General features: G+C 43.0%; 1 protein-coding gene and 1 long non-coding RNA gene across 2 annotated transcripts; one reads left to right on the forward strand and one right to left on the reverse strand.

The window, feature by feature from the left end:
• The first annotated feature begins 52 nt into the window (after positions 1–52).
• On the forward strand, positions 53–18,496 carry DYNLT2 (dynein light chain Tctex-type 2). Its single transcript, XM_040448669.1, has 4 exons — positions 53–233; positions 12,859–13,065; positions 15,252–15,410; positions 18,227–18,496. Exons 1-4 carry the CDS (start codon positions 123–125, stop codon positions 18,335–18,337), a joined length of 588 nt encoding a protein of 195 aa, XP_040304603.1. The 5' UTR covers positions 53–122; the 3' UTR covers positions 18,338–18,496.
• A 3,854-nt stretch (positions 18,497–22,350) lies between these two features.
• LOC121013175 (uncharacterized) lies at positions 22,351–25,253 on the reverse strand. The gene is made up of 2 exons (XR_005782544.1): positions 23,118–25,253; positions 22,351–22,682 (listed from the first exon to the last, which is right to left on the reverse strand). It is a non-coding gene; the product is annotated as an uncharacterized LOC121013175 (long non-coding RNA).
• Positions 25,254–26,794: the final 1,541 nt, after the last annotated feature.

Below are 26,794 nucleotides of genomic sequence, written 5' to 3' on the forward strand. Positions count from 1 at the left end.
CCCTCCCGGCCGCACTTCCGGCTGGCGCGACGCAGGCGCGCGACTTGAGCTCTCGCGGGACGCGGCTTAGGCGCTTGGGAAGGGCGGAGGCGGGTCGCTGGGCGTGGTGGCGAGCGGGCGGCATGGAGACGGGCGGTCACGGCGGGAAATCGGCGGCCGTCCCGGCCCCTCACTTGGAGCCGCCGCCGCAGCCTCGGAAGGAGAGGAGGCCCAGCATGTTCGAGAAGGAGGCAGTGAGTGCGGGGACGGCGGGGCTGCACCGACCCCCGCTGGGGCTCGGAGTGCGGTGGCCGGCGGCGCGGCGCGGCGCGGCTGTCGGGAGCGGCCGTCTCCCTCCACGCTCCGCTGGACGCCTGATGCCGGGTTGGTTAGTGCCACGCTCAGACCAGGGCCGTTGTCCGGCCGGGCACGTGTGTGTGCGCGCTGCCTGGAAGGAAGGAAACGTGGCGCGTGTGCCAAGCACACGACGAGATGTTTTGAGTTTTAAGAAACACCAGCGGGCTCAGTATTTGAGGGACATACGGGAGGAAAAAAAGTTAAATTGAAAATATTCTGCCCATTAATTTCTAGTCTGGAATTAATGGAAGATGCCATTCAAGTGTATTGGTGGAATAACACCGGGATTTCTGGAAGACCGTAGTCCGAATACCATCACTGTAATCGAGACTCCCATCTTGTATTGAGACCTAAAGTGAAAAGAACATTTACAGTACAAAACTGTAATGACCGAGCCGAGACTGGAACCTATGTCCTGGGACTGCTGGTCTACTTGTCTAACGGTTTCTTCTACTTCGTCGGAGCCGAAATGGACAGGATGCAGGAGAGACGTGATTGCAAAGATTCTTCCTTAGTGAAGGGATAAGATGATAGAAGGAAAACCGAATCAGAAGACCCATGTTATATATAAGGAAGAAATGGTAGAGGTGTGAGTTTTCACGTTAGAATCTGTCATTTTCAAACCACACACGCATGCTGTATCCCCAAGGGGATCGTTGCAGTTGGAAGCCACTGTGAAGGATGCAGTGTAGTTGTACCCCTTGAGTATATTGTGGGGGGAAAGAAGGCAGTTACTCTAGAGAAGCATTCTCTTAATAGAAAAGAACAAAATGCAGATTTTGTTTTGGGGAGGTGTAGGGAGCTAATAATACCTCTTTTTTCCAACTGACATGTAACACAGGCTGCAAATAAAACAGATTTCTGATGAAGGACTTCTACTTGCAGCCAACATGGAATTACTCCTACCAGAAACTACTGATAATAGCACAAGATGTATGAAACAGTGGTTTTACCATTGATGGGATGTAAAACAAGACAGGATCCTGATCTCTGGGGGGGAGAAACAGGAACAGTGAACCCCAAGATTACCCCTGACTGCTTGATGAGGGATTGCAGCCCACACCTGTGGAGAAGTCTTGCTTCGCTGAGAAGGATTTGGGAGCCAGGGTAGATAAAGCTGGTGTGAGTGCAGAGCAGAGTATTGAAGAGGAATGAGCTGTACAAACAGCCCCAAGGATCTGCAAAGGATTTTCCTCAAGTCTTCAGCTTAGCGCATCAGTGCATCTGGTAAGGAAGCCACCAAAGGGAGCAGAAAAAAAATCCTTGCACTCCCACAAAATCATTTGTTTTCCCCCAAGTGTGGAAAACCATAGGGCATTGGTTAGAGTGCCGAGAAGTGTATTGTCTCAGTACTGGGGGAAGAAATAGCACTAGACTCCCAAGATTTTTCTAGGCTGGTCTATCAGAGCTCAAAAGCAAACCTCCAGAGAATTAAACTGTTTCTGTTACTACATGCTAGAAAAAAGCTCAAGAGAACTCAAAGGAATGCAGAAGTACACACCAAAAATGAGGGTGAAATTTACAGGATCTTGTGTCCAATAAAATATTTGCAGACTCTCAAAGAAACAGGAAAATACAACCTAAAGTGAGAGGAAACAGTAAGAGCACTCAGAAATGACAAACGGCAAAGACAGAGTTAATATAAAAGATCTCTAGTTACTGTGAAAAAATTACTGTGTTAGTTTTTGTCAAATTAAAACAGTTATATAATATTCATGTTATAAAACAGTTAATGCATTCTGTATGTGCAAAAATGTACAGAAAAAATTGAGTATGTGAAATCCAAATGAAACCCTACAGTTGAAAAATAACAATGTCAGAGATGTAGAATACACTGAATGGAAATAGATTGGACACTGCAGAAGAGAGGATTGGTGAACCTAAAGACAGCAATAGAAAGAAGGCCTGAAGAAAATATATTAGGAGACAGAATGAGATGTGGGGAAATTTCTGATACAAAATATATATATATAGAATATCAGAAATTGACAAACAATGAAAACTATAAACCCACAAATCCAAGAAACTCCGTGAACTTCAAGCACAAGAAACATGGAAGAAAATTATGCTGAGACATGTAGTAGTCAAACTGCTTAAAATCAATGATTTTAAGCAATGGAGAAAATCAGAAAACTAAGTACTGAAGAATGATGAAATGAAAATAGGTTTTTCACCAGAAACAATGCAAGCCAGAACACTGAAGCATCTTTCATTACTTTAAAGTATCTTTAAAGTTGAAAGAACCATCAACCTTGAATTCTATACCCAGTGAAAATATTTTTCAAAAACTGAGGCAAAATAATGGGTTTTTCAGATATATGAAAATGAAAATTCACCAACAGACCTATGCTATCTGATATGTGAAAGGAAATCCTTCAGGCAAAAGGAATATGATAAGAGATGTAAATATCTAGATGAAAGAATAGAAAACATTGAGAGTGGTAAATATGTAGGTAAATAATATTTTTTTTCAGTATTACTGTGGGGAGCCTGGGTGGCTCAGTTGGCCAAGAGTCAGACTTTGGCTCAGGCTGTGATCTCACAGTTCATGAATCTGAGCCCCATGTCAGACTCTGCTGTCAGCACAGAGCCCACTTCAGATCCTCTGTCCTCCTCTCTGCCGCTCCCCTGCTTGCATGTGCTCATGCACTCTCTCTCTCTCCAAAAATAAAGTTTTTTTTTTAAAAAAGATGATTGGCTGATTAAATCCAGAATAACATATTTTGGGGCTTGTGCCCCCAAAACATTTTATTTATAGAAGTAAAATACATGACAATTCTAGCACAAAGACCAGAGAGTTGGCAGGAGGGGGCATATTCCATTGTAGGACTCTTGCTGTATGTGAAGTGGCTTAATATGACTTGAAAGTAGACTGATAGGGGCACCTGGGTGGCTCAGTTGGTTGGGCGTTCGACTTCGGCTCAGGTCATGATCTCACGGTCCGTGAGTTCGAGCCCTGCGTTGGGCTCTGTGCTGACAGCTCAGAGCCTGGAGCCTGCTTCAGATTCTGTGTCTCCCTCTCTCTCTGACCCTCCCCCGTTCATGTTCTGTCTCTCTCTGTCTCAAAAATAAATAAACATTAAAAAAAAGAAAGAAAGTAGACTGATAAAGATACATACTATCAAGCCTAAAACTACCACTGGGAAACAATAAAGTTACTAGGCCAACCGATAACAGGTGAATCATGAAAGATACTTAAAGGAAAGCCTAAAAAATAAAAAGAACAGGGGCACCTGGCTAGCTCAGTTGGTAGAGCATGTGACTCTTGATCTTGAGGTTGTAAGTTTGAGCCCCATGTTGGGTGTAGAGATTACTTAAAATCTTTACAAAAATAAAAGCAAAGCAAGGATTAAACATAACCATGATAATTACATTAAGTGTAAATGTTATAAATACCCCAATTAAAATTCAGATTACTTATGAAATCTGAGTACAAGATTGTACTCAGTACAAAATACAAGATGAGGGGCGCCTGGGTGGCGCAGTCGGTTAAGCATCTGACTTCAGCCAGGTCACGATCTCGCGGTCCGTGAGTTCGAGCCCCGCGTCGGGCTCTGGGCTGATGGCTCAGAGCCTGGAGCCTGTTTCCGATTCTGTGTCTCCCTCTCTCTCTGCCCCTCCCCCGTTCATGCTCTGTCTCTCTCTGTCCCAAAAATAAATAAACGTTGAAAAAAAAAGTAAAAAAAAATATATATGTACTCCAGTATTCTATTAGTCTTCACATGGTACATCTTTTCCCATCCTTTCTTTAGTGTTTCTTGTAGACAATATATAGTTTCATCTTGTATTTTGTTTTTTTTTTTTTTTTTTTTTTACGTTTTTTTTTTTTTTTGGGGGAGAGAGAAAAAGAATAAGGAACGGGGAAGGGCACAGAGAAAACAAAACACAAAACAGGCTCCAGGCTCTGAGCCATCAGCCCAGAGCCCGACGCGGGGCTCGAACTCACGGACCGCGAGATCATGACCTGGCTGAAGTCGGACGCTTAACCGACTGCGCCACCCAGGCGCCCCTGGAGTACATATATTAGTATCAAACAAAATACATTTCTAACAATATTATAAGAGATAAAGGGAATCATTTCATAATGTTGAAAAGTCAATTCATCAGAAAGGCCTAACAGTCTTAAGGTTTTTTTGCACCTAAAGTCAAAGCTTTGAAATACAGGAAACAAGAATTTCATGTATCCTTACAGAAATTGACATCCATAATTACAGATGGAAATTTCAATATAAGTATCTCTATCAATAATTGATGGAACAAATAGACAAAAACTAATAAAGATATAAAAGAATATAAAGGAACAATAATAACTTGTATTAGTGCACTTTAATCACATACTCCATGCAACCTCAGCTGAGTAAATGTTCTTTAGAAGTGCACATGAGGGGCACCTGGTTAGCTCAGTGAGCTCAGCAACCGACTTCAGCTCAGGTCATGACCTCATGGTTCCTGAGTTTGAACCCCACATGGGGCTCCACACCGGGAGTGTGGAGTCTGCTTGGGGTTCTTCCTCTCTCCTCTCTCTGCCCCTTTTCCAGTCAAACTTTCTCTCAAAATAAATAAACTTAAAAAGTGTGCATGAAACATCACTAAGAATATCTCCTGGGACAGGAAACAAGTCCCAATAACTTTAAAAGGATTCAGGTAACACAAAGTATTTTGACCAAGATACCAAAGTATCTTTGACCATAATGGAATAAATCAGAAATCGTTAACAGAAAGGTATATTGAAAAATGTAAATTGTCTGAAAATTAAATGACACACTTCTGAATAACCCAGGGTAAAAGAAAACGAAAGAAGATATTTTCAACTGAATGAAAATACAACATTTCAAAAACTGTAGGGTGTACCTATAGCAGTACTTGGGGAAATTTGTAGCCCTAAATACCTATATTAGAAAAATTTCAAGTCTAAACTCAAAGTAAACAAAAGTCAGGAGGTAATAAAAAGTGAAAGTCAATGAAATAGCAAACTAAAAACAAGATTAGTGAAACCAAAAATATTTTGGAAAGATCAATAAACTTGATAAACCTCCAGCCTAAACGTTGACAAACAACAGCCTATAGGACAAATCTAGCTTGCTACCTATTTTTGTACAGCCTATGAGCTAAGAATGGCTTGTATGTTTTTAAAAGGTAATTTTAAAAGGATAGATGGAGACGGGGGATGCAGAGGAGGAAAGGGGACAGTTGGAAGAAGAGAAACAGTGGCAACTACCACAGCTGGCCCGCAATGCATAAATATTCACTAGCTGGCGAGAGAGAGAAAGTTTGCCAACCCTTGCTGAAGCCAGACTAATCAGGAAAAGAAAATAAAAAGACCAATTCTCAATACCAGGAATGAAAAAGAAGAATCACTACAGACCCGATAAACATTTTAAAAAGATCATAAATACCAAAAACATCTATGATCCTAATTTCAACAACTTGGATAAAATGCACAAATTCCTTGGAAAACACAAATATGAGTTGAACCGTGTTCCCCTAGGATTCATATGTTAAAGCCCTAATCCCCAGTACCTCAGGATGTGAGGGTATATGGAGATGGGGCCTTTAAAGAGCTAACTAAGTTAAATTGAGACTGTTAGGGTATGCCCTAATCCAGTCTCACTTGTGTCCTTTTGAGAAAAGGAGATTAGGGCACAGATACATAGGGCAAAGCATGCACAACAGAGTAACTGTGAGGAGGCAGCAAGACAGCAGCCATCTGCAAGAGAGAGGCCTTAGGAGAAACCAATCCTGCTGGCAATTTGATTTTGCATTTCCAGCCTCCAGAATTGTGCGCCAATAAATTTCTGTTGTTTAAGCTACCTGGTCTCTGGTATTTTGTTATGGCAGGTCTAGCAAACTGATATATAGACAAACTACTGTAGCTCACTCTAGAAATAATAGATACCCTGAATGGTCCCTATATCTATTAAAGAAAGTGACTATGTTGTTTAAAACCTTTCCATAAAGAAAACTCCAGGCCCACATGGCTTTTATGGTGAGTTTTGCCAAATATTCTAGTGTTCTGGAAAAATGAAGAGAAGGGAATTCTTCCCAATTCATCCTATGAGGCCAGCATTTACCTTGCTGTCAAAACCAGAATAATAACAAGAAAACAAACCAATATTCCTCATGAACATAGATGCAAAAATTCTTAACAAAACTCTGGCAAATTAAATACAACAACATAGAAGAAAGACAAAATATATATATTGTACCTAATACAGGAGCCCCTAAGTACATAAAGCAAATACTAACAGACATAAAGGGAGAAATAGCAATACAATAGCATTAGGAGACTTTAGCACCCCACTTACATCAATGGGTAGATTCTTCAGACAAAAAGTAAGAAAACATCAGCCTTAAATGACATATTAGACCAGATGGACTTAACAGATATGTACAGAACATTCCATCCAGAAGCAGAATACACATTCTTCTCAAGTACATATGGAACATTCTCCAGGACCTATCACATGTTAGGCCATAAAATAAGTCTTCATAAATTTAAGGAGACTAAAATATGAAGCATTGTTACCAACCACAATGGTATGGAACTAGAAGTCAATTATAAGAAGAAAACAAAAACTCACAATACGTGAGGATTAAAAATATTCTAGGGAACAACAAATGTGTCAATGTAAAAATCAAAAAAGTTTAAAAATTCCATGTGACAAATGGAAATACAACATACCAAAATTTATAGACTGCAACAAAAGCATTTCCAAGAGGGAGTTTCATAACAAATACCTATATCAAAAAACAAAGATCTCAAATAAGCAATCTAGCTTTATACTTCAAGGACTGGAAAAAGACCCAAAGTTAGTAGAAATGAGGAAATATTTGAGCAGAAGTAAATGGAGACTAAAAGGACAACAGAAAAGATCAGTGAAATTAAGAAGTTGTTCTTTGAAAAGATAAAATTGACAAACCTTTATCTAGATTCACCAAGAAATAAAGGGAGAGGGCTCAAAATCAGAATGAAAGAGGAGACATTTCAACTGTTACCACAGAAATACAAAGGATCATAAGAGATTACTACCAGTATTACTACCAGATATGCCAACAACTTGACAACCCAGGAAAAAATGGATAAATTCCTAAAATTGAAAAATCCAAACAGAGCAGTTACTAGTAAGGAGATTGAATCAGTAAACCAAAGCCTCCCAACAAACAAAAGTCCAGGGCCAGATGGCTTCACTAATGAATTCTAAACATTCAAAGAAGAATGAATAGCAATATCCTCAAATTCTTCAAAAGAATAAAAGAGGAGGAACACATCCAAACTAATTTCATGAGACCACATTACCCTGATACCAAAACTATACAAGGATACCACAGAAGACTACAGGCCAATAAACATGATGAATGTTAGATGCAAAAATCCTCAACAAAATATTAGCAAACTAAATTTTACAATATATTAAAAGGATCATACACCATGATCAAGTGGGATTTGTTCCAGAGATGCAAAGGTGGTTCAAAACCTCCAACAGTACAAGATAGTGCGTTAGCAAAATGAAGGATAAAAATCTTAACATCTCAATAGATAATAGTAAAAGCAGTGAGTAAAACTCAATCTCCACTTACCATAAAAACACTCAACAAAGTGGTTATGGAGGGAACATACCTCATCATAACAAAGGTCATATCTGACAAGCTCACAGTGAACATGATGCTCAATGGTGAAAACCTAAAAGCTTTTCCTCTAAGTCCAGGAATAAAATAAGGACACCCACTCTCACCACTTTTCTTCAACATTGTATTGGAAATCCTAGCCAGAGAAATTAGAAGAAGGAAAAGGCAACCAAATTAGGAAAGGAAAAAGTAAAACTGTCACTATTTGTGTATGACATGATATTATAAACCCTAAAGACTCCCTCAAACAACTGTTAGAACTAATAAATTTAGTAAAATTGCAGGATACAAAATCAATGTACAAAAAATCGATTGCATTTCTATACACAAACTATCAGAAAGAGATTAAGAACACAATCCCATTTACAACTGCATAAAAGACAATAAAATATCTAGGGCTAGATTTAACCAAGGAGGTGAAAGTCTTCTACAGTGAAAACTATAGGACACTTATGAAAGGAATTGAAGAAGACACAAATAAATGGAAAGATATTCAATGCTCATGAGTTGAAAGAATTAATATTAAATTGTACATACTACCCAAAGCAATCTACAGATTCAGTGCAATCCCTAATAAAATTCCAATGGCATTTTTCATAGAATAAGTAATCCCAAATTTTATATGGAATCACAAAAAACCTTAAATATCCAAAGCAATATGGAGAAAGAAGAACAAAGCTGGAAGCATCTCACTTTCTGATTTCAAACGGTGTTATAAAGCTATAACAATCAAAACAGTATGGCACTGGCGTAAACAGACACATAAGCCAATAGAACGGAATAGAGTCCAGAAATAAACACACACATTTATGGTGAATTAATTTATAACAAAGGAGGGGCACCTGGGTGGCTCAGTCAGTTAAGTGTCTGACTTCGGCTCAGGCCATGATCTCACAGTTTGTGGGTTCAAGCCTCGCATCAAGCTCTGTGCTGACAGCTAAGAGGCCTGCTTCGGATTCTGTGTCTCCCTCTCTCTCTGCCCCTCCCCCATTCACACTCTGTCTCTCAAAAATAAATAAACATTAAAAAAGTAATAATTATAACAAAGGAGCCAAGAATATATAATGGGGAAAGGACAGTCTTTTCAATAGTTGGTGTTGGGAAAACTGGACCACTATCCTACATGTACACAAAAATAAACTCAAAATAGATTAAGGCCTGAAACCATAAAACTACAAAAAGAAAACATAGGCAGTAAACTCCTTGACATCAGTCTTGGTGATGATTTTTTGATCTAACTCCGAAAGCAAAGGCAACAAAGCAAAAATAAAAAGGTGGGGCTACAGCAAACTAAAAAGTTTATGCACAGCAAAGGAAATCAAGAAAATGAAAAAGCAACCTACTGAATGGGAGAGATTATTTGCAAATCATATATCTGATAAGGTTAAGTATCCAAAATATATAAAGAACTCATTAAACTGAACAGCAAATAAATCTAGCAATTGAATTAAAAAATGGCCAGAAGATCTGCATAGGTATTGTCCAAAGAAGACATCTAGATGGCCAACAAGTACATGAAACAATGCTCAAATCCCTAATTATCAGGAAAATGCACATCACAAGCACAGTGAGATGTTACCTCACCCCTTAGATTGACTATTGTCAAAAAGACAAGAGATAACAAGTGTTGGCAAGGATGTGGAGAAAAGAAGAGGGTTCTTTTGCACTGTTGGTAAGAATGTAAACTGGTACTGCCACTATGCAAAACAGTGTTGAGTTTCCTCAAAAAATTAAAAGTAGAACTACCATACAATTCAGCAATTCCATTTCTGGGTATTTGTCCAAAGAAAATGAAAACACTAATTTTTTTTTTCAACGTTTATTTATTTATTTTTGGGACAGAGAGAGACAGAGCATGAACGGGGGAGGGGCAGAGAGAGAGGGAGACACAGAATCGGAAACAGGCTCCAGGCTCTGAGCCATCAGCCCAGAGCCTGACGCGGGGCTCGAACTCACGGACCGCGAGATCGTGACCTGGCTGAAGTCGGCCGCTTAACTGACTGCGCCACCCAGGCGCCCCTGAAAACACTAATTTTAAAAGCTATATGTATTCCTATATTTATTGCAGCATTATTTACAATAGTCAACATATAAAAACAACCTAAATATATATATCAGCCATAAAAAAAGAATGAGCTCTTGCCATTTGCAATAATGCGTGTGGACGTTGAGAGCATTAGGCTAAGTGAAATAAGTCGGACAAATACTGAATGATCTCACTATATGTGAAATCTAAAAATAAAGATGGGTGAAGGGCGTCAAAGGTACAAACATCCTATAAAAGATGATGATGATGATGATGATGATAATGATGATGATGATGGTATATTAAGTTTAAGTGAGGTTTTTTCCAGGAATTCAAGGTTGGTTAAATATTCAAAAATCATATAACCATATTAACAAACTATTAATGATGAAAAATAGGCCGGCAAATGGTAACCTTTCTACTCAAATCAGCTGACCCAAGTAGTCACGGCACAGCTGGACAATGACATATGTCTAAGATGATGGCCTATCTCTACGAAATATATGCGGTGGTGAGACAGGTGATATGTACTTGTTATAATCAGATGTGAAGAGAAGAGCTGGAAGACTACACTAAACTGAAAAAGAAAAGGTTCTTTCTCTCGCCAACTGCCCAGTCAGATAAACCCCCTCAGAGGGGCGCAGAAAGGGAAGTGTTGCTCCAGTGCCAGTTTCAGCCACATATAGAAGCATCAGTGGTAGAGAATAAATACTCTCTCACAGTACTCATAGGATTGTGATTTTTAATATATACATTTTAAACTATTGGCCTCTGCAGTAAGATATGAAAAGGGGGAGGGAGGATAGAAATATGTAGACCTGTATTATATATTTAGAAAAATCTAGAAGTAATAAACATTAAAATAAATAAAAGGTTAGGTGCAGCAGTAATTCTACATTAAAACAATTCCTAAAACCATAAAATGTGTTTTTAAATCACCTTAAAGGCTCATCAAAAGAACACCAAAATAATAAATGCTTCAGAATAAATTGAAAGATTTGTGTTAACATAAAAAAAAATTCGGGAAATAAAAATTCTTTTTTTTAAAAAAGTTAATTTATTTTGAGAGACAGGAAGAGAGAGAGCAAGATCAGGGGAGGGGCAGAAAGAGAGGGAGAAAGAGAGAACCCCAGGCATGTTCCATGCTGTCAGCACAGAGCCCCACGTTGGGCTTAATCTCACGAACTGTGAGATCATGACTTGAGCAGAAACCAAGTCAGGAGCTTAACCCACTGAGCCCCTCGGGTGCCCAGGAAATACAGATTCTTACACAAATGTCAAAGCAAACCATGTGCCTGGTTAGAAAAGTGATTATAAATCTATGGAGTTGTTTGGTTAACATTATTTGTTAAAAACATTGTAAAGTGTAAAGTTATTACCTTCATCCAGGCCCTGATCTCCCTGTAATCCACTCACCACACCACCAGAATGACCTTTTAAAACTGTAATTTAGAACATATCACTTGCTCACTTAAATTTTTCCAGTGGCTTCTCACTGTTCTGAGAATAAGATCCAAAGCCCTTACCACATTCTATTCAGTGCTGCACAACTTACTCCTTGGTTGCCTTCCTAGCTTCGTTGTGTCACCACTCTGCCTCGTTCAGAACACTTGAGATACACTGAGCACAAACCTGCTCTTAGAGCACACTAAGTTTTTGCCTTGAAGCCTCTGCCCTTTCTATTTCCTGTTCTTTTGGGGCTGAGGGGCCTTCTCTGATCATTCAGTCTAAATAGACCTTCACAGGAGTTTCTACCAAGTCATGGGATTTTATAGCAATTGCCACTATTTAAGTTAGCTTGTTTTCCTAAATACTTTTTTTTTATTATTTTTTATTTTTTATTATTTATTTATTTTAATGTTTATTTTTAAGACAGAGAGAGACAGAGCATGAATGGGGGATCAGAGGATCAGAGAGAGAGGGAGACACAGAATCCGAAGCAGCTCCAGGCTCTGAGCTGTCAGCACAGAGCCTGACGCGGGGCTCGAACTCACAGACCTTGAGATCTTGACCTGAGCTGAAGTCGGAAGCTCAACTGACTGAGCCACCCAGGCGCCCCTCCTAAATACTTCTTAGTTGTCGATCAGCCCTCCTCTCCACTAGCCGGATAACTCCATAAATGCAGATGCCTTGACTATGAATTAACACAAGCAGAACAATTAATTCCTAGCTATTTCAATAAGGCTCACCCCTGTAACTTCAGAGCCTCGGACATTTCTCTGGACCATATTAGGCACCAAATAAATATTTCTTTAAGGAGTGTTGAATGTCACAGAATGAATGTTGAAAAAGCATAGAATAACGTATGTACCAAATCAATACATTCTTTTCAACTTAAGATTTATGTAATGTTATGTTATGTAAATATGCAAATGACTTATGTAAATAATAGTATTAATTAGTCAAAGACGACTAAATAAAATTAAAATAATTAAAATTATAAGGAGACAATAAAGGATAATATTTTCATAACTTCGGGGTAGAAAACTTGAGTTTCCTTTACATGACTGTCTCCTAGCCACCCAGTTGTCCTCTCTGCAGCCTGTCTTCTTTCCAGGTCTTTGTATCTTCCATGGATATTTTAAATATATGTATGCAAATTTGTGTTCGTATGTGTTTGTGTTTATAGATAAATAGAGGGATGACAGCTAGCTAGCTAGATTCTTTTTTCTCTCTCCCTTTTACCAAATCGATAGCCAGGAGTGAATTAGTAAATGTACGATTTAACAACCTCTTAATCACGGAAGTCAGAATGGATTTCCAAAGTCTGTGTCAGCTTTGTCCCATTGGACTAGGGTTCTTAAATCTAAAATTTCATTTTACAATTTAAGAAATAATCTTTCTCTCTTCTTCTCCCCCCCTCTTTTCAGTATGCGCAAATTTTGAGAGAAAGACTGAGAGAATCATTTCATGATGTTCAGTATGTAGAGCCTCCATTTGATGATTCAATTGCTGATTTAGGTAAAGAATGGAAGAGTGCCCTGGCAAAATTAAAGTTTGCTAATTCATATAGAATGGAGCCATTGAAAAAATTCCAAGCTCATTCCGTGGAAACTAAAGTCCAGCAGATATTAAAGGTAGGTTGATGAGTACATATGATAGCAATATCTAAGCTTCGGAGGTTTGATAAACCGTGTTAAGCTTTATGACCGTATATTTACCCTCACTGACTTTTTGTAGCATTTATCTCTGAAAATATGAAAGTACTTTGTATTCATACTCAAGAATCTTCACATCGATGCTATGAGCTAGATTTAAAGGAAATATTCTTTTGTTATTTCATTCAACTCCTAATTATCCATAAATTATTTATCCCTTACATTCCACGTTTGCCCGTATTTGGAGGAATGAGTTAAATAAAACACACTGTGTATGTGTGGAAAGTTGGTTCCTGTGTACTAACACGTCTAAGGACAGGCAGCCGCCAATGATGCATAGGTTTTCTTCTTTAAACTTGCTGGAATCTAAAGTTCTTTTAAGACAGTTGTTTGAAACTCAGGCACTTGTTCCCAGACTAGTCCAAAATAGCTGCTTCAATGTAACGAACTGAATACTGTATTACTAACATGAAGACCAATGTTATTTATACTAGTATTGGTATCTGAAGGCTGCGTTGTTCAGATGAAGATAATTCATTCATCACTTTTCTTAACCTCCAGTTTACAAGGTACATTCCTTCAGTAACAACTGATGTGAGCTAGCTGTTGGGAAGAAAGCATCTAATTTATTTTGTATAAATATTTAGTACTCCTTTAATCATAGCAAAATTAATTCTTTAAGTGAAGTAACTTTTATTGGTACAGAAGAATATTTAGGAGGCCTACTCTAACCTCCCCCCACTACTATAGACAGGTACATTTCTAACCTAAACTAATAACTGTCGGATGATATTTGGCAATGATATTATGGCTCATGGCTTCGGGAAATAGAGAAATTCAACTCAATTTGATACATTAAAATAATTATTGATTACCTTCTTCTCCTATCTAATTAACAGCAAGCATTTGTGACATGAAAGTATACATTATCATGTGTCCCTTGCTTGGCCTTACTACATAGACTAAGTTCAGACTTACTGATTTCAAATTGTATGTACATAGGATAATTTGCAGAATTGCACTGAGCATGATGGGGCCTAAAACAGCTGATTGGATATGTAGGTGGATGACTAGGGGTCATAAAGAGGCCAGGGATTTTCCCTTGGGTTCATGGAAAATTCAACATAGTTCTACATGCAGAAATAATAGTGTTTCCTGATGGAGCTTGCAGGCATCTTCCTATAGCAAGCACTCATTACAGTCATTACTTGTTAAATAACAGCATCTGGGGAGGCGAAGCCTGAGGTCTGTTGGGCAGATTCAGAAGAGAGAATGGATGTTGCGAAGCGTTTGAAAGATGGAGCCACAGCCAAATGCCTAAGGGAAATGAATGCTTCTACACCCAGTTTTAGGTCCAGCAGCATTCTAGAAGGGACTCAAAACTCTTTGTTTTTACTTGCCTATACAATTAGCTGGTAGGAGTTCATCTGTTATGGCGGGACCCAGAACTGTGGTTAATTCATTGGTCTGAATCAGTCGGTCAAAGTCAGTCAAAGACGCCTGCAGTCTGCTCACTAGGTGGTCCAGTCTGCTTCCGGTTTGTAGGAACGCCTCGCGCTTCATGGCTCACGTCTGTCTCCCCAGCTGTGATTAATCCACAGCAGACATGGCCAGAAGCTTTCCATCTCCTCAGTGCTCGCCGGGAGCCCACAGAGAAGCCGTGGGGAAAGGGTTGGAGAGGTGGCTTCGATTCAGGAAGACTGCGAAGGACAGGGTCACAGAGAACAGGCCGTGGAGGATGGAGATCACAGGGTACAGGCTCTGGTCCAGGAAACCCAAGCCTTAGGAAAACTAAAGTCTGAATTTTCACAAACATGTAAATTATAGAAAGATTTCCTTTGTCTACCCTAAGAATTCCCAGAAGCATTCTTTTAAAATTCCCCTGTGTCTCCCTGCTGTCTGATGGGGTGATCCAGTGAAGGAAAACTTACAGCCCGAGGGTTGGTGATGGAGAGCAATTGAATGTAATTAAAAACCAAAATAAATTTTATTCAACATTGTTATTGAAATAAACTGGTAAGCACAACATTCATTTCATATCATTTGGTTAGGAATGCATGTATTTTTTTTAAGTTATATGTATTTTTTAGATACATGTTTTCTTGAATTTTTATGTAGAAGATATTTGGTTTGAAGATTAAAATATTTTTTCTATTTTTTTGAAGGAAAGTCTTAAAGATGTCAAATATGATGATAAAGTCTTCTCTCATTTGTCACTTGAATTAGCAGACCGCATATTGTCAGCAGTGAAAGAATTTGGGTACCACCGTTACAAGTTCATTATAAAAGTATTATTTATTCAAAAGACCGGTCAGGCAATAAACGTAAGTACTATAGTGATCCAGCATCTATCAGTTAGAGCTCTAAGGTCTTCTCAGTGGTGATGCGATAATTACCGTGATGCCTGTCTCCAAGGCACTTTAAGACCCCGAGGTGCCTCTCTAAGAAGGATAATTGTGTTAACTATGTCTTCCTTCACTGCATATTATTTGAAAAGTACTAACCCAGAAATGGCAATTTTCTACTGGTAATTTACAAAATTGTATGGCTATCCTGTTCCTTGATCATACCCAATTTGACCATTTAATGTCATTTGATAATTAGCCAGTAAGTTTATTTTGAGCACTAATGGGTGTGAGGTACTGAGAAAAAGACAGAGAATGAGACATGGTCCATGATTATGATTCTCAGGGAGTTTTCACTGCACTCAAGGAAAGAAAGCAATGCAGATGGGAGTTTAAGAAATGGAATAGTGTACGGGGCGCCTGGGGGGGCTCAGTCGTTTGAGCGTCCGACTTCGGCTCAGGTCATGATCTCTTGGTTCGTGGGTTCAAGCTCCAGGTCGGGCTCTGTGCCCACGGCTCGGAGCCCGGAGCCCGCTTTGGATTCTGTGTCTCCTTCTCTCTCTGCCCCTCCCCCACTTGTGCTCTGTCTCTCTCTGTCTCTCAAAAATAAATAAATGTAAAAAAAATGTTAAAAAATTAAAAAAAAGGAAATGAAAGAGTGTGGACGGGGGAGCACATAGGTGCCAGCGTCCAGTTGGCCTAGGTATGAACACTGGCAGCGACAATCACAGCCCGTGATTGAAGAGCCTGGGCTCTTCATCTATAAAATGGGGGTGATACACCTGCTGGCTGGAGCTGTTACACGAGACGGGCCATGTTACGGTCCTCAACCCGGTCTCCAGTGCAGAGCCCTCGGTAATCAGCAAGGATGTTGTGCTCAGTTACGAGTGCAAACACACACCTCTAGGCCACGTGAGAGTGAATGTGTGGCAGCTGGGCATATGACGTGCACCGCGGGCTGGGGGGAAGTGTATCCGGAAGCAGGGCAGGGGGCTTCTGGCCACACAAGAGTCAGCAAGACAGACGTGGTCCTGGCTCCCGGCGAGAAGAGAACGCCACCACGTACTCCTAGATGGTGATAGGTGCTCCCGAGAGAAAATTAAGGTAGGACACTTTGATAGAATGGCAGAGCGGCCGCCGGGGTTGTCTGGAGACAGGGAAGTCCCCCTAAAATCTGAATGACAAGGGCCGCCTGGGTGGCTCCGTCGGTTAAGCGGCCGACTTCGGCTCAGGTCATGATCTCACGGTCCGTGAGTTCGAGCCCCGCGTCAGGCTCTGTGCTGACAGCTCAGAGCCTGGAGCCTGTTTCAGATTCCGTGTCTCCCTCTCTCTGACCCTCCCCCTTTCATGCTCTGTCTCTGTCTCAAAAAAAATAAATAAACGTTAAAAAAAAAAAAAAATCTGAATGACAAGAGAAAACCGGCTGTGCCAGAGACCCGGAAGAAGAACTTGCAAGCGGAGAAAACGTGAGTGTGAAGACGCTAAGGCAGGGGGACCTCCGTGTGCTTGGTTAATAACCTGTGTGCCCGCGGTACGTTTCGGTGGTGGGGTCCGGTGTGACGTGTATCAGCACCACACAACACACCGCCCCCCAGGTTTAGCCTAACACGGCAGCTGTTTGTTTGCTCGTCATTCTGCGGAGCAGCCCCGCTGCCGTACTGGGTTTTCCTGCTGGTCTCCCCGACGCCCTGGCAGCTCCCTGGCGACTCTGCTGGTCTCCCGACACCCTGCCCCCGGTCCCTTTGCTGGGCCGTGGGTACAAGCTCATCCTCGCGTCTGCCGGCCGGCGCTGGCTATTGGTTGGAGCACCTGGGATCTCCTGCACGGGAGCCACCGTCGTCCAGTGGACTGAGCGGGTTTCCTTACGTGGACGTCTCCTCACAGGGCTCTGAGAAGGCTGGAGCAGAAGACCTCTGGAGACTGGGCTGCCAAGTCACCCATCACATTCTTTTGCTCAGGGCAGGTCCCAAGGCGCACTCGTACTCAAGGGGTGGGGAAATAGACTCACCCTCTGGGAGAAGACACAGAAGGTTTGTGGCCGTTTAGAGCCGCCATGGAAAAGCAGGCTGTAGTCAAATTGTGTGTGGCTTTGTAAGCGAAGCAAAGGATTTAGAATTTTCTCCAGCAGCCAGCTGGTATAAGCAACGCCATTTCTTTATTTCAAAACAAGGTTCTGACAGACTTTCACTGGAAGATCTTGTAAGGATGGAAAGGAACATTCTGTATCACGGGCTATGACACAGCAGAGAAGTAGTGTATGCAGAAGTCTTAGACCCGGTTTTCAGGGGCTCCCGCTCTTGCCCCGGACACTCAGACGCTCGCTGCTGAGGTCGAGTCTCTGTGTCAGATAGGACTGGCTCCAGGAAGAAGAGGGGGCCCAGGAAGCATCACTATGAAGTCTTCAGGAAAGGGGAGATTGGACACACTACTTTTTTTTTTTTTTTAATTTTTTTTTCAACGTTTATTTATTTTTGGGACAGAGAGAGACAGAGCATGAACGGGGGAGGGGCAGAGAGAGAGGGAGACACAGAATCGGAAACAGGCTCCAGGCTCCGAGCCATCAGCCCAGAGCCTGACGCGGGGCTCGAACTCACGGACCGCGAGATCGTGACCTGGCTGAAGTCGGAGGCTTAACCGACTGTGCCACCCAGGCGCCCCTGACACACTACTTTTTAAATATCACTTTCTAAGATACTTACGCATCTTAAAAAAATATATCAAACTTGTATAGCCTTAAAAATCGTTTCTTAACGTGTTCAGTCTAAGGTTGGTCTTTTGCAATTGGTCTGTCCCAGGTTGCCAGCAGATGGATCTGGGATGTGGCATGGGACAGCTGGGTTGCTGCGAAACATGAAACGGAAACGTACGTGGCCTTGGCCCTGGTGTTTGCTCTTTATTGTGAGTAGGGAGTGTTTACTCCTCAACTTTGCAGAGACACAGGACATCTGTAGATCTGTGAACCTCACAGTAGACGTTGATTCCCTGCACTTTGGCCTCCAGTTGAAGCTTCATTGTATCATTTTAACAGCAAACAAGTAAAAGCTGGATTGTTTTTACCTTTATAATTTACTAGTTATCATATTTATTAATGCTCTGTTACCCCCAAAGTAGGAAAGTATGAGTGAGTGACACATAGAGATAGATAGATATGAATATATAAGTGCTTAGAGTGGATTCTAAGATAGGGAAATTATCATTCTTGTTAGATTTAAGACAATCAGAATTTGCTAGAGGAAATTATGACACAACTTAGTAAAGCGTCAATTAAATGTTAAAATCGATTTTGGAAAACTTCTAAAGGCAGATGTACTTTTGAATGGTATTTTATTTTACTTTTTTTTTTATTTTTTTTTTTTAACGTTTATTTATTTTTGGGACAGAGAGAGAGAGAGCATGAACGGGGGAGGGGCGGAGAGAGAGGGAGACACAGAATCCGAAACAGGCTCCAGGCTCTGAGCCATCAGCCCAGAGCCCGACGCGGGGCTCGAACTCACGGACCGCGAGATCGTGACCTGGCTGAAGTCGGACGCTTAACCGACTGCGCCACCCAGGCGCCCCTTGAATGGTATTTTAATATGTTGTATGCGTTCTTTTGAAAGGAATTACCAAGTTTGAAAGAAAGACACTTTCTATAATGTAATTATACACTTTCTAATAACGTAGTTAGCACATCCCTAGCCAATCAAAATGCTTAAAATGTGTGGGTGTTCTATTTGTTAGTCTGTTAATTAAGCACTTTTTAGATGCGGGAAGTGAAACACCTAACCCAATTGTTTATTTTAAAAAGAGAGAGAGAGAGGCACCAGGGTGGCTCAGTTGGTTGAGCACTTGACTCCTAATTTTGGCTCAGGTCATGATCTCAACGGTCCGTGAGTTTGAGCCCCGCGTCAGGCTCTGGGCTGATGGCTCAGAGCCTGGAGCCTGTTTCCGATTCTGTGTCTCCCTCCCTCTCTCTCTGCCCCTCCCCCGTTCATGCTCTGTCTCTCTCTGTCCCAAAAATAAATAAACGTTGAAAAAAAAATTAAAAAAAAAAAAAAAGAGAGAGAGAGAGGCACCAGGGTGGCTCAGTTGGTTGAGCACTTGACTGTCAATTTTGGCTCAGGTCATGATCTCACAGTCAGGAGACTGAGCCCCATGTCGGGCTCCACACTGAGCGTGGAGCCTGCTTGGGATTCTCCCTCTCTCCCCCTCTGCCCCTCCTCTGGTTCTCTCTCTCTCTCTAAAAGATGAAAATTTTCTTTTCCAGGCACTGGACCAGGGATCCAGTTTCTTCTTTCTCCTCTCCCCCTAGACTTTTCTGTACATTTGTTTAACTGGGTATAATTTTTTTTTTAATTTTTTTTAACGTTTATTTATTTTTCAGACAGAGAGAGACACAGCATGAATGGGAGGGGCAGAGAGAGAGGGAAACACAGAATCGGAAGCAGGCTCCAGGCTCTGAGCCATCAGCCCAGAGCTTGACGCGGGGCTCGAACTCTCGAGATCGTGACCTGAGCTGAAGTCGGACGCTTAACCGACTGAGCCACCCAGGCACCTGTTTAACTGGGTATAATTTAATCATGTTCTTATCTATGACCAGATGGGTCAAATTCACTCCTCGGGACAGGGGCTGTATCCGCCTTTGCTGAAGCACCCAGCTACATGAAAAGAGTGGATACAACTATAAATCAGGGCTCGTCCAGCAGAAGCAGGGGTGGGCTTGGAGCAGGCAACCGATAATGTCTGTGATCATACGAGTTTACAAGTGATAATCAGAACATGAAAAACGGTGTCAAACTTAACGGATGGTGAAAATACCCAGTAGTTAGTTTGAATAATCCAAAGGCTGGAAGATAGAAAGGTAGAGGAGAGTTTTCTTTTCACTTATGATGACCCAGGACTAAGAGTTCCATGCTACGCAGCATAAACATGATAGTTGTCACCCAAAGAATCTTCAGGACAGGAGTTCTGAGTTGTGAACCTTGGACACAGAAGAAGTTAGTAATAAGAAGCCTATGTAACCGCTCATGTTATGCAATGTACCTTCCTGATGAACTTGCAGGATAAATCCATTGTAAAATAAACTGCCTCATCACACTGTTTGTAAAATGAGGATTATACCTTCCTCCTAAGGTCAGTGTGTGAATTAAGTGAGGTAATAAACAACCAAGAGCCTATGCCCAGCACTTGACAGCTCTGGAGACCATTACCGGCTTTCGCATCTGGTTTGACATCTCAGAATCACCTGCAGCTTTTCTCATTCTCTTCCGTTCTCCCAACCCCTGTACGTATTCAATCGTTAAATTCCACCGACTCCAATTTTTTGAAGTGACTCAGAGTCAGCGCCGTGGCTCGTCCGGGCCCCCACTTCTCCCGCATCTATCCCAGCGCCCCTTTCTTCCCACGCACTCATTTGTCAGAGGTTCTGTTCCACCACACCCCGCGTCCACCGTGTCCCGGCACCGTGTGAGGTGCGGGGTGTGGAGCAGGGCCCTCACCAGACCCCCATGGCACGGGCGGCCTGTGAGAAATGAGTGTGCCTCCGGGAAGGCAGCGGGCGTCCCCCAGGGCGGACCCGGGAGCACACGCTTCGCCTCACGCACGAGACTGGTGATGTCGCCATCTGGATGTCACCCCCTGGGCCGGGTCCCCTCAGTTCCCTGAGGTTTAATGGAGTCCGGGTGCCTGTAAACCTCTCTGACCCCGGAGTGCTCCTCACTGCTGCCCACGCTTGACCTCCCCTGTCCTCAGGCTGCCTCACACGCCCTCCTGTCTCTCGCCCTCCTGTCTTTTCTGTTAGAGCCTCCCTCCCACCACAAAGACCTCTTCCCATCTCTCCTCCCCCAAGCCGGATGGAGGCCTCTAGCCACCTCTGCGTGAGCCGGCAGAAGGGGGCAGTCACCCTGGGGCCGCTGGACCGTCCCGCCACGTAGTCAGGACCGTAACTTCTGAACCAGTTTCCCACTGTCCTTAGCGAGCCCTAAGGATGAGTCGCAAGAGATGTGACGCGGATGTTTGCTTCAGCCACGAGAGAGATCTGCACCTCACTGATCTGACTTCCTGCCTCTCCAAGCTTCTCACGGCGGGCTAGCGACCTCCCTTTGCGCCTTCACAGAACATCATCCTCTCCTCCAGATGTATTTTGAGTTCCTTTTGCTTAACAAGGCCTGGCTCGTCCCCACGGAAGAGGCCCTGTGCTGTGGAAGGGAGATATATGCAAAGCAACCTCCAAGACTGAAGGAGCCTTCAGACCCAAAGGAAAAGGCCATGCCTGGCTTGACAAGAAGTGGTTTGTGGTTCCGTACAGATGGAAGCCTGTCTCTGGGGGGCAGGGGACAAGGAGATCTCCACGACCCTACCTTCCTTGAGACCTGCTTTTCTAGCCCTGGGGGCTGTGTGGACGTGGGGGACCAGCCAGGGGGAGATGGTTGAGAATCTGTGTGTCTCCTAGTCCCCCCCACCCCCAGCCCCGCCCCAGGCCCAAGCAGGCAGGTGGGCCCGAGAGTGTGTCCAAGAGTGTGCCAAAGGGTGTGGTTGAACAGGGGGAAGAGCCTGGTCGGGCAGAGAGGGGGGGCTGCGTTCCAGAAGGCCGCAGGTGGCAAGGCGGTCCTCATGGCTGGTGGGGCTCGTCCAAGATGACGTCAGTCTGACTCACACTCCCCACCCCAGTCCCTCAGCGAAAGCTGCCGGGAGGTACCGCGAGCGGCCCCTCTGACCTTGAACCACTCCAGCTCCTGGCAAGGTGTGCCGTGTGGGTTCACAACTCTTCACGTGTGTGCACCGCTACTGCCCACGGCCCCTGGCTTGCTCCTTCTCGTTAGCTACTTGGAGACATGAGCCAAGGGACCCCAATCCCCATCTCCACTCGACTCCTGCTGCCCGTTCTTTGTGACTTCGATATCACGCAGATAACTGTCCACTAAGGCAGTCCTCACTGGGGCATGTTCTAGTATGCACAAATTTTAATCGCCACAGTTTAGTTAAACAGCACCGGTCCCCCAATAACGGGGGTCAGATTTCAGTTACCACGCTATGTTGCTATGTTAACTGCGTGACTGCATCGGCTACAAACTTCACAGCCAGTTGTCAGGCCACAGGTCGCTGTGTTAATGACTGACCTGCATCATCAACCTCCCTGCAAAGCCTGTCGGTGACTCGTCACCGCACTTCAGTTATCCAGCGGCTCAGGTCACAACACAGCAACAAAGCAGGTTCTCGCATTGCCTCCTTGTCTCCCGGTGACAGACCCACATGATGTTTTACAACAATGAGCTGTCAAAGGAAAACTGTTTTACGTTAAAATTTCATTTTATACAATTTACCAAAAAAGTTGAAAGTGTTAAAGAAATAAGAAATGAGGATGTTGAAAACAAAATTGGATGTGATTAGGAAATTTGAAATTGACAAGAGCAAAGTGAGCTACGATGAAATCTAAGCCGGCACGAGGTCCCTTAGGAACCACAGGGAGAAAGCCTGGTGAGTGAAGAAACATGGTAACGTTGGAACCACATCCTTTAGTTTAAATTGCTCGAGGAACAGAAAGACTTTCTTCTACTCTGGATGGAGGACCAATAACAACAATGATAATGATAATGATAGTAATAAATCCTAATCAGTTTGGCCAGCATTCAGGTCAAGTGTTGATGGTAGTTGCCATGTTGAAAGAAAACTGTGACTACACAGAGAGACGGGTAGACAAGCTCTTACCGCAGTAAAGTCCGGTTTCATCATCTTGGAAGTGCACAAGACTCGATTAGCGCTGAGCTCGCTGGTTAAGCTGCGGGCCCGGGCCAGGGCACTGCCGGGAAGCCTGCACCCAGATTCCACGGGTCAGGTAGGGCAGGTGGTCCAGACAAAGGATGCAAATATCTCAAGGAGGTGACATTGGTAAACGACTTCACATTAAAGACACTTAGAGATACTATACAACATCGAAAATGCAAAACAAAACGTTGGGAGGAGCAGGGAAACTTATCAAGGCTCAGAAAAGGGAAGTGATATTATGAGAAGGCAAGCACCATTCAAACCAGTCTTGGTAAAGTCTTTACACAGAAATTAATGACTAATTCCCAGTGTTTCTCATTTTAAAATACAGGGTACTAAATAAATATTAGTTTTACAATTAATACAATTCTCTATACGTTTACAGGTGGCAGTAAGGGAGTTTTAAATGTTTCACCAAAAGTTTTTTTAAGTCATCAGACAATTGTGATTTTTCTCTTTGATTATTACGATCACTTTGCACGGTTTCAGTTTCTGTGCTCATTTTTATGGTCCTGTGCTCTCATGAAAACTAGGATGTCTGTTTTCTGGCTTCTTCATTCCTTGACCCACTCACCGAGTGGCCTTTTCCTGCCGCCCACCGTGGTCACCTACTCCTTGGTTCATCCTGTAGACTTTGTCATTATCAATGATGTGGGAAAACAAAGGCAGAAAGAAATGTAGACAAAATTAAATTTCCTCATAACCCGCAGCCCATTGACAGATTCTTGAGGCAGGCAGAGTAAAACGTTCCTCCAGGAACAACCTGCGTCTTAATGTTAATGCTTTGCTAGAGGGAAAAACAACCTTAGCCGGAAGACAGCTAGGCCTCTGGTATCTCAGGTGTCCTCTTTAGCATATGAAAGTCCTTCTGGAGGCCTCCCTTTGGTTTACCTCCCCCAACTCCAAGGTGTGTAACCAGTCACTCCTCAGGACCCCCACGCAGCTCTTTTGGCCCACAAGTCCTGTCCCTGTGCTTTAATAAAATCACCCTGTTGCACCAAAAACATCTCAAGAGTTCTTTCTTGGTCATTGGCTCTGAACCCCCGCCATCCCTCCAAACCTCACCAATCAATATCAGTATGACCTCTGAAACCTCACGTTCTAGCTGGCTAGTCTCGCAGTCATTCCTGTCCTTAGAGCTCAGCACCTATAGACCCTTACTGAAATCTGTACACCGTTTACTAGCCCATCGTTACAATCACTCGCTCACAAACACAAGTTCCTTTGCCCCTCTTACTCATCTGGTAAAACCCTCGTGAACGAAAAGCATATCCACTTTGGACTAGCCTGAATTCAAGCAGCCACATTTGCCAGAGAACATGGAAAAACCAGACCGACTGGTTTCACTCCTGAGTTCTCCAACCACAAAATTCCGGGGGGCGAATCACTTGGCCTCCTAGGAACTTGGCCTCCTTGCTCTCCGCACCTTTCCCCCTACTTCCTATATTCCTCGCCTCTCCTCACTCTCAGGTGACGGCTTCACCTCGTATTTCATTCGGGAAAGGAAAAGTATCAGAGGTTCTTTACCAGCCAGTCTCAGAAACCATGTACGTCTGCAGCCACATTCCGTTTTCTAAGTTGTCACAATGTATGCATTGAGCGTCGTGCTGTCAGGGGCTTACCCGCACCGGTGCTGGCTTCTGGCCTTCCCAGAGCTGCCTCCCAGCCTCCCTCCTTCCCTTGCTCTCTGGCCCCGCGACTCCTCCCCTGCTCCTCCTCCTCAGTGTGCAAACTCGCTCAGGTCCCACCTTGAAGACAACACCCCAGCTCCCCAGCTGCCTCTTTCTCCAGTACTTGTTATGGCCCAACTTCTCATACTAGTCACCTGCTCCCTCCTCAAGGGGCTTCCCACTAGTTTCTGAAGCTGCCGCTCCTTTGAGACACCTCAAAATAATTAAGTGTGCTAACTCCCCCCAGATTGCTAAACGCACTGGACATTTTTCTCTCATCTTATACAACCTCTCATTTGACATAGTTGACCAGTCCTTCTTTTCGAAACACGCTATCCTCTCAATTTATAATACCTGTCACTTAGTTTCCTGCTCCTTTTTTTTTTAATTTTTTTTTTTTACATTTATTTTTGAGAAACAGTGAGACAAAGCATGAATGGGGGAGGGGCAGAGAGAGTAGGAGACACAGAATCTGAAGCAGGCTCCAGGCTCTGAGCAAGCTGTCAGCACAGAGCCTGATGCAGGGCTCGAACCCACGAACTGTGAGATCATGACCTGAGCCGAAGTCGGACACTCAACCGACTGAGCCACCCAGGTGCCCCTCCTGCTCCTTTTTTTTTGTTAATGTTTATTTATTTATTTTGAGAGAGAGAGAGAGAGAGAGAGAGAGAGAGAGAGTGTGTGTGTGTGTGTGTGTAGCAAGTGGGGGAGGGGCAGAGAGAGGGAGAGAGTCCCAGGGGCTGGGTCCCACGACCCGGAGATCAGAGATCGTGACCTGAGCCGAAATCAAGAGTCAAGGGCTTAACCCACTGAGCCACCCAGGCGCCCCTCTGCTCCTTTTCTGCCTTTTTTTTAGCCTAGTACATATTAAGATAGTATTTGGTGAGCAAATGAATAATTCTTTATATACCTAACGTAATTCTTAGTTCATAGTTGCTTTCTGTAAAATATTTGTGAAATAATTGATTGGACATTATTGTTTTAATCCTACAAATGAGGAAACGGAGGGTCAGAGAGACTAAAAATTTACCCATTATTGATGGCCGTGTGGCCATTAAGTGACACAGTTGGTATTGAAACCAAAAACCTCACTTGTACCCCAATGTCTATAGTGGCACTCTCAACAATAGCCAAAGAAAGAGCCTAAATGTCCATCAACTGACGAATGCATAAAGAAATTGTGGTTTATATACACAATGGAATACTACGTGGCAATGAAAAAGAATTAAATATGGCCCTTTGTAGCAACATGGATGCAACCGGAGAGTGTTATGCTAAGTGAAATAAGCCATACAGAGAAAGACAGATACCGTATGTTTTCACTCTTATGTGGATCCTGAGAAACTAAACAGAAACCCATGGGGGAGGGGAAGGAAAAAAAAAGGGAGGTTAGAGTGGGAGAGAGCCAAAGTGTAAGAGACTCTTAAAAACTGAGAACTGGGGCGCCTGGGTGGCTCAGTCGGTTAAGCGTCCGACTTCAGCTCAGGTCATGATCTCATGGTGTGTGAGTTCGAGCCCCGCATCGGGCTCTGTGCTGACAGCTCAGATTCCCGTTTCAGATTCTGTGTCTCCCTCTCTCTCTGCCCCTCCCCCGTTCATGCTCTGTCTCTCTCTGTCTCAAAAATAAATAAACATTTAAAAAAAATTTAAAAAAACCCTGAGAACTGAGGGTTGATGGGGGGTGGGAGGGAGGGGAGGGTGGGTGATGGGTATGGAGGAGGGCACCTTTTGGGATGAGCACTGGGTATTGTATGGAAACCAATTTGACAATAAATTTCATATATTGGAAAAAAAAAAAAAAAGAAACCAAAATCCTCATCCTAACTCCTAATCTTTGTTTTTACCATGGCATCATACCGGCGCCCTGTGTATTTCACTCCTGGAATTTGCCTTTACATACCCCATTCTCAAGCCACATTGGAATGGTTGATGTTCCTAAATATGCTTCCT

The sequence above is a fragment of the Herpailurus yagouaroundi genome, unplaced genomic scaffold (assembly GCF_014898765.1).
Source record: "Herpailurus yagouaroundi ecotype Mexico unplaced genomic scaffold, PumYag 198, whole genome shotgun sequence".
Taxonomy (NCBI): Eukaryota; Metazoa; Chordata; class Mammalia; order Carnivora; family Felidae; genus Herpailurus; species Herpailurus yagouaroundi.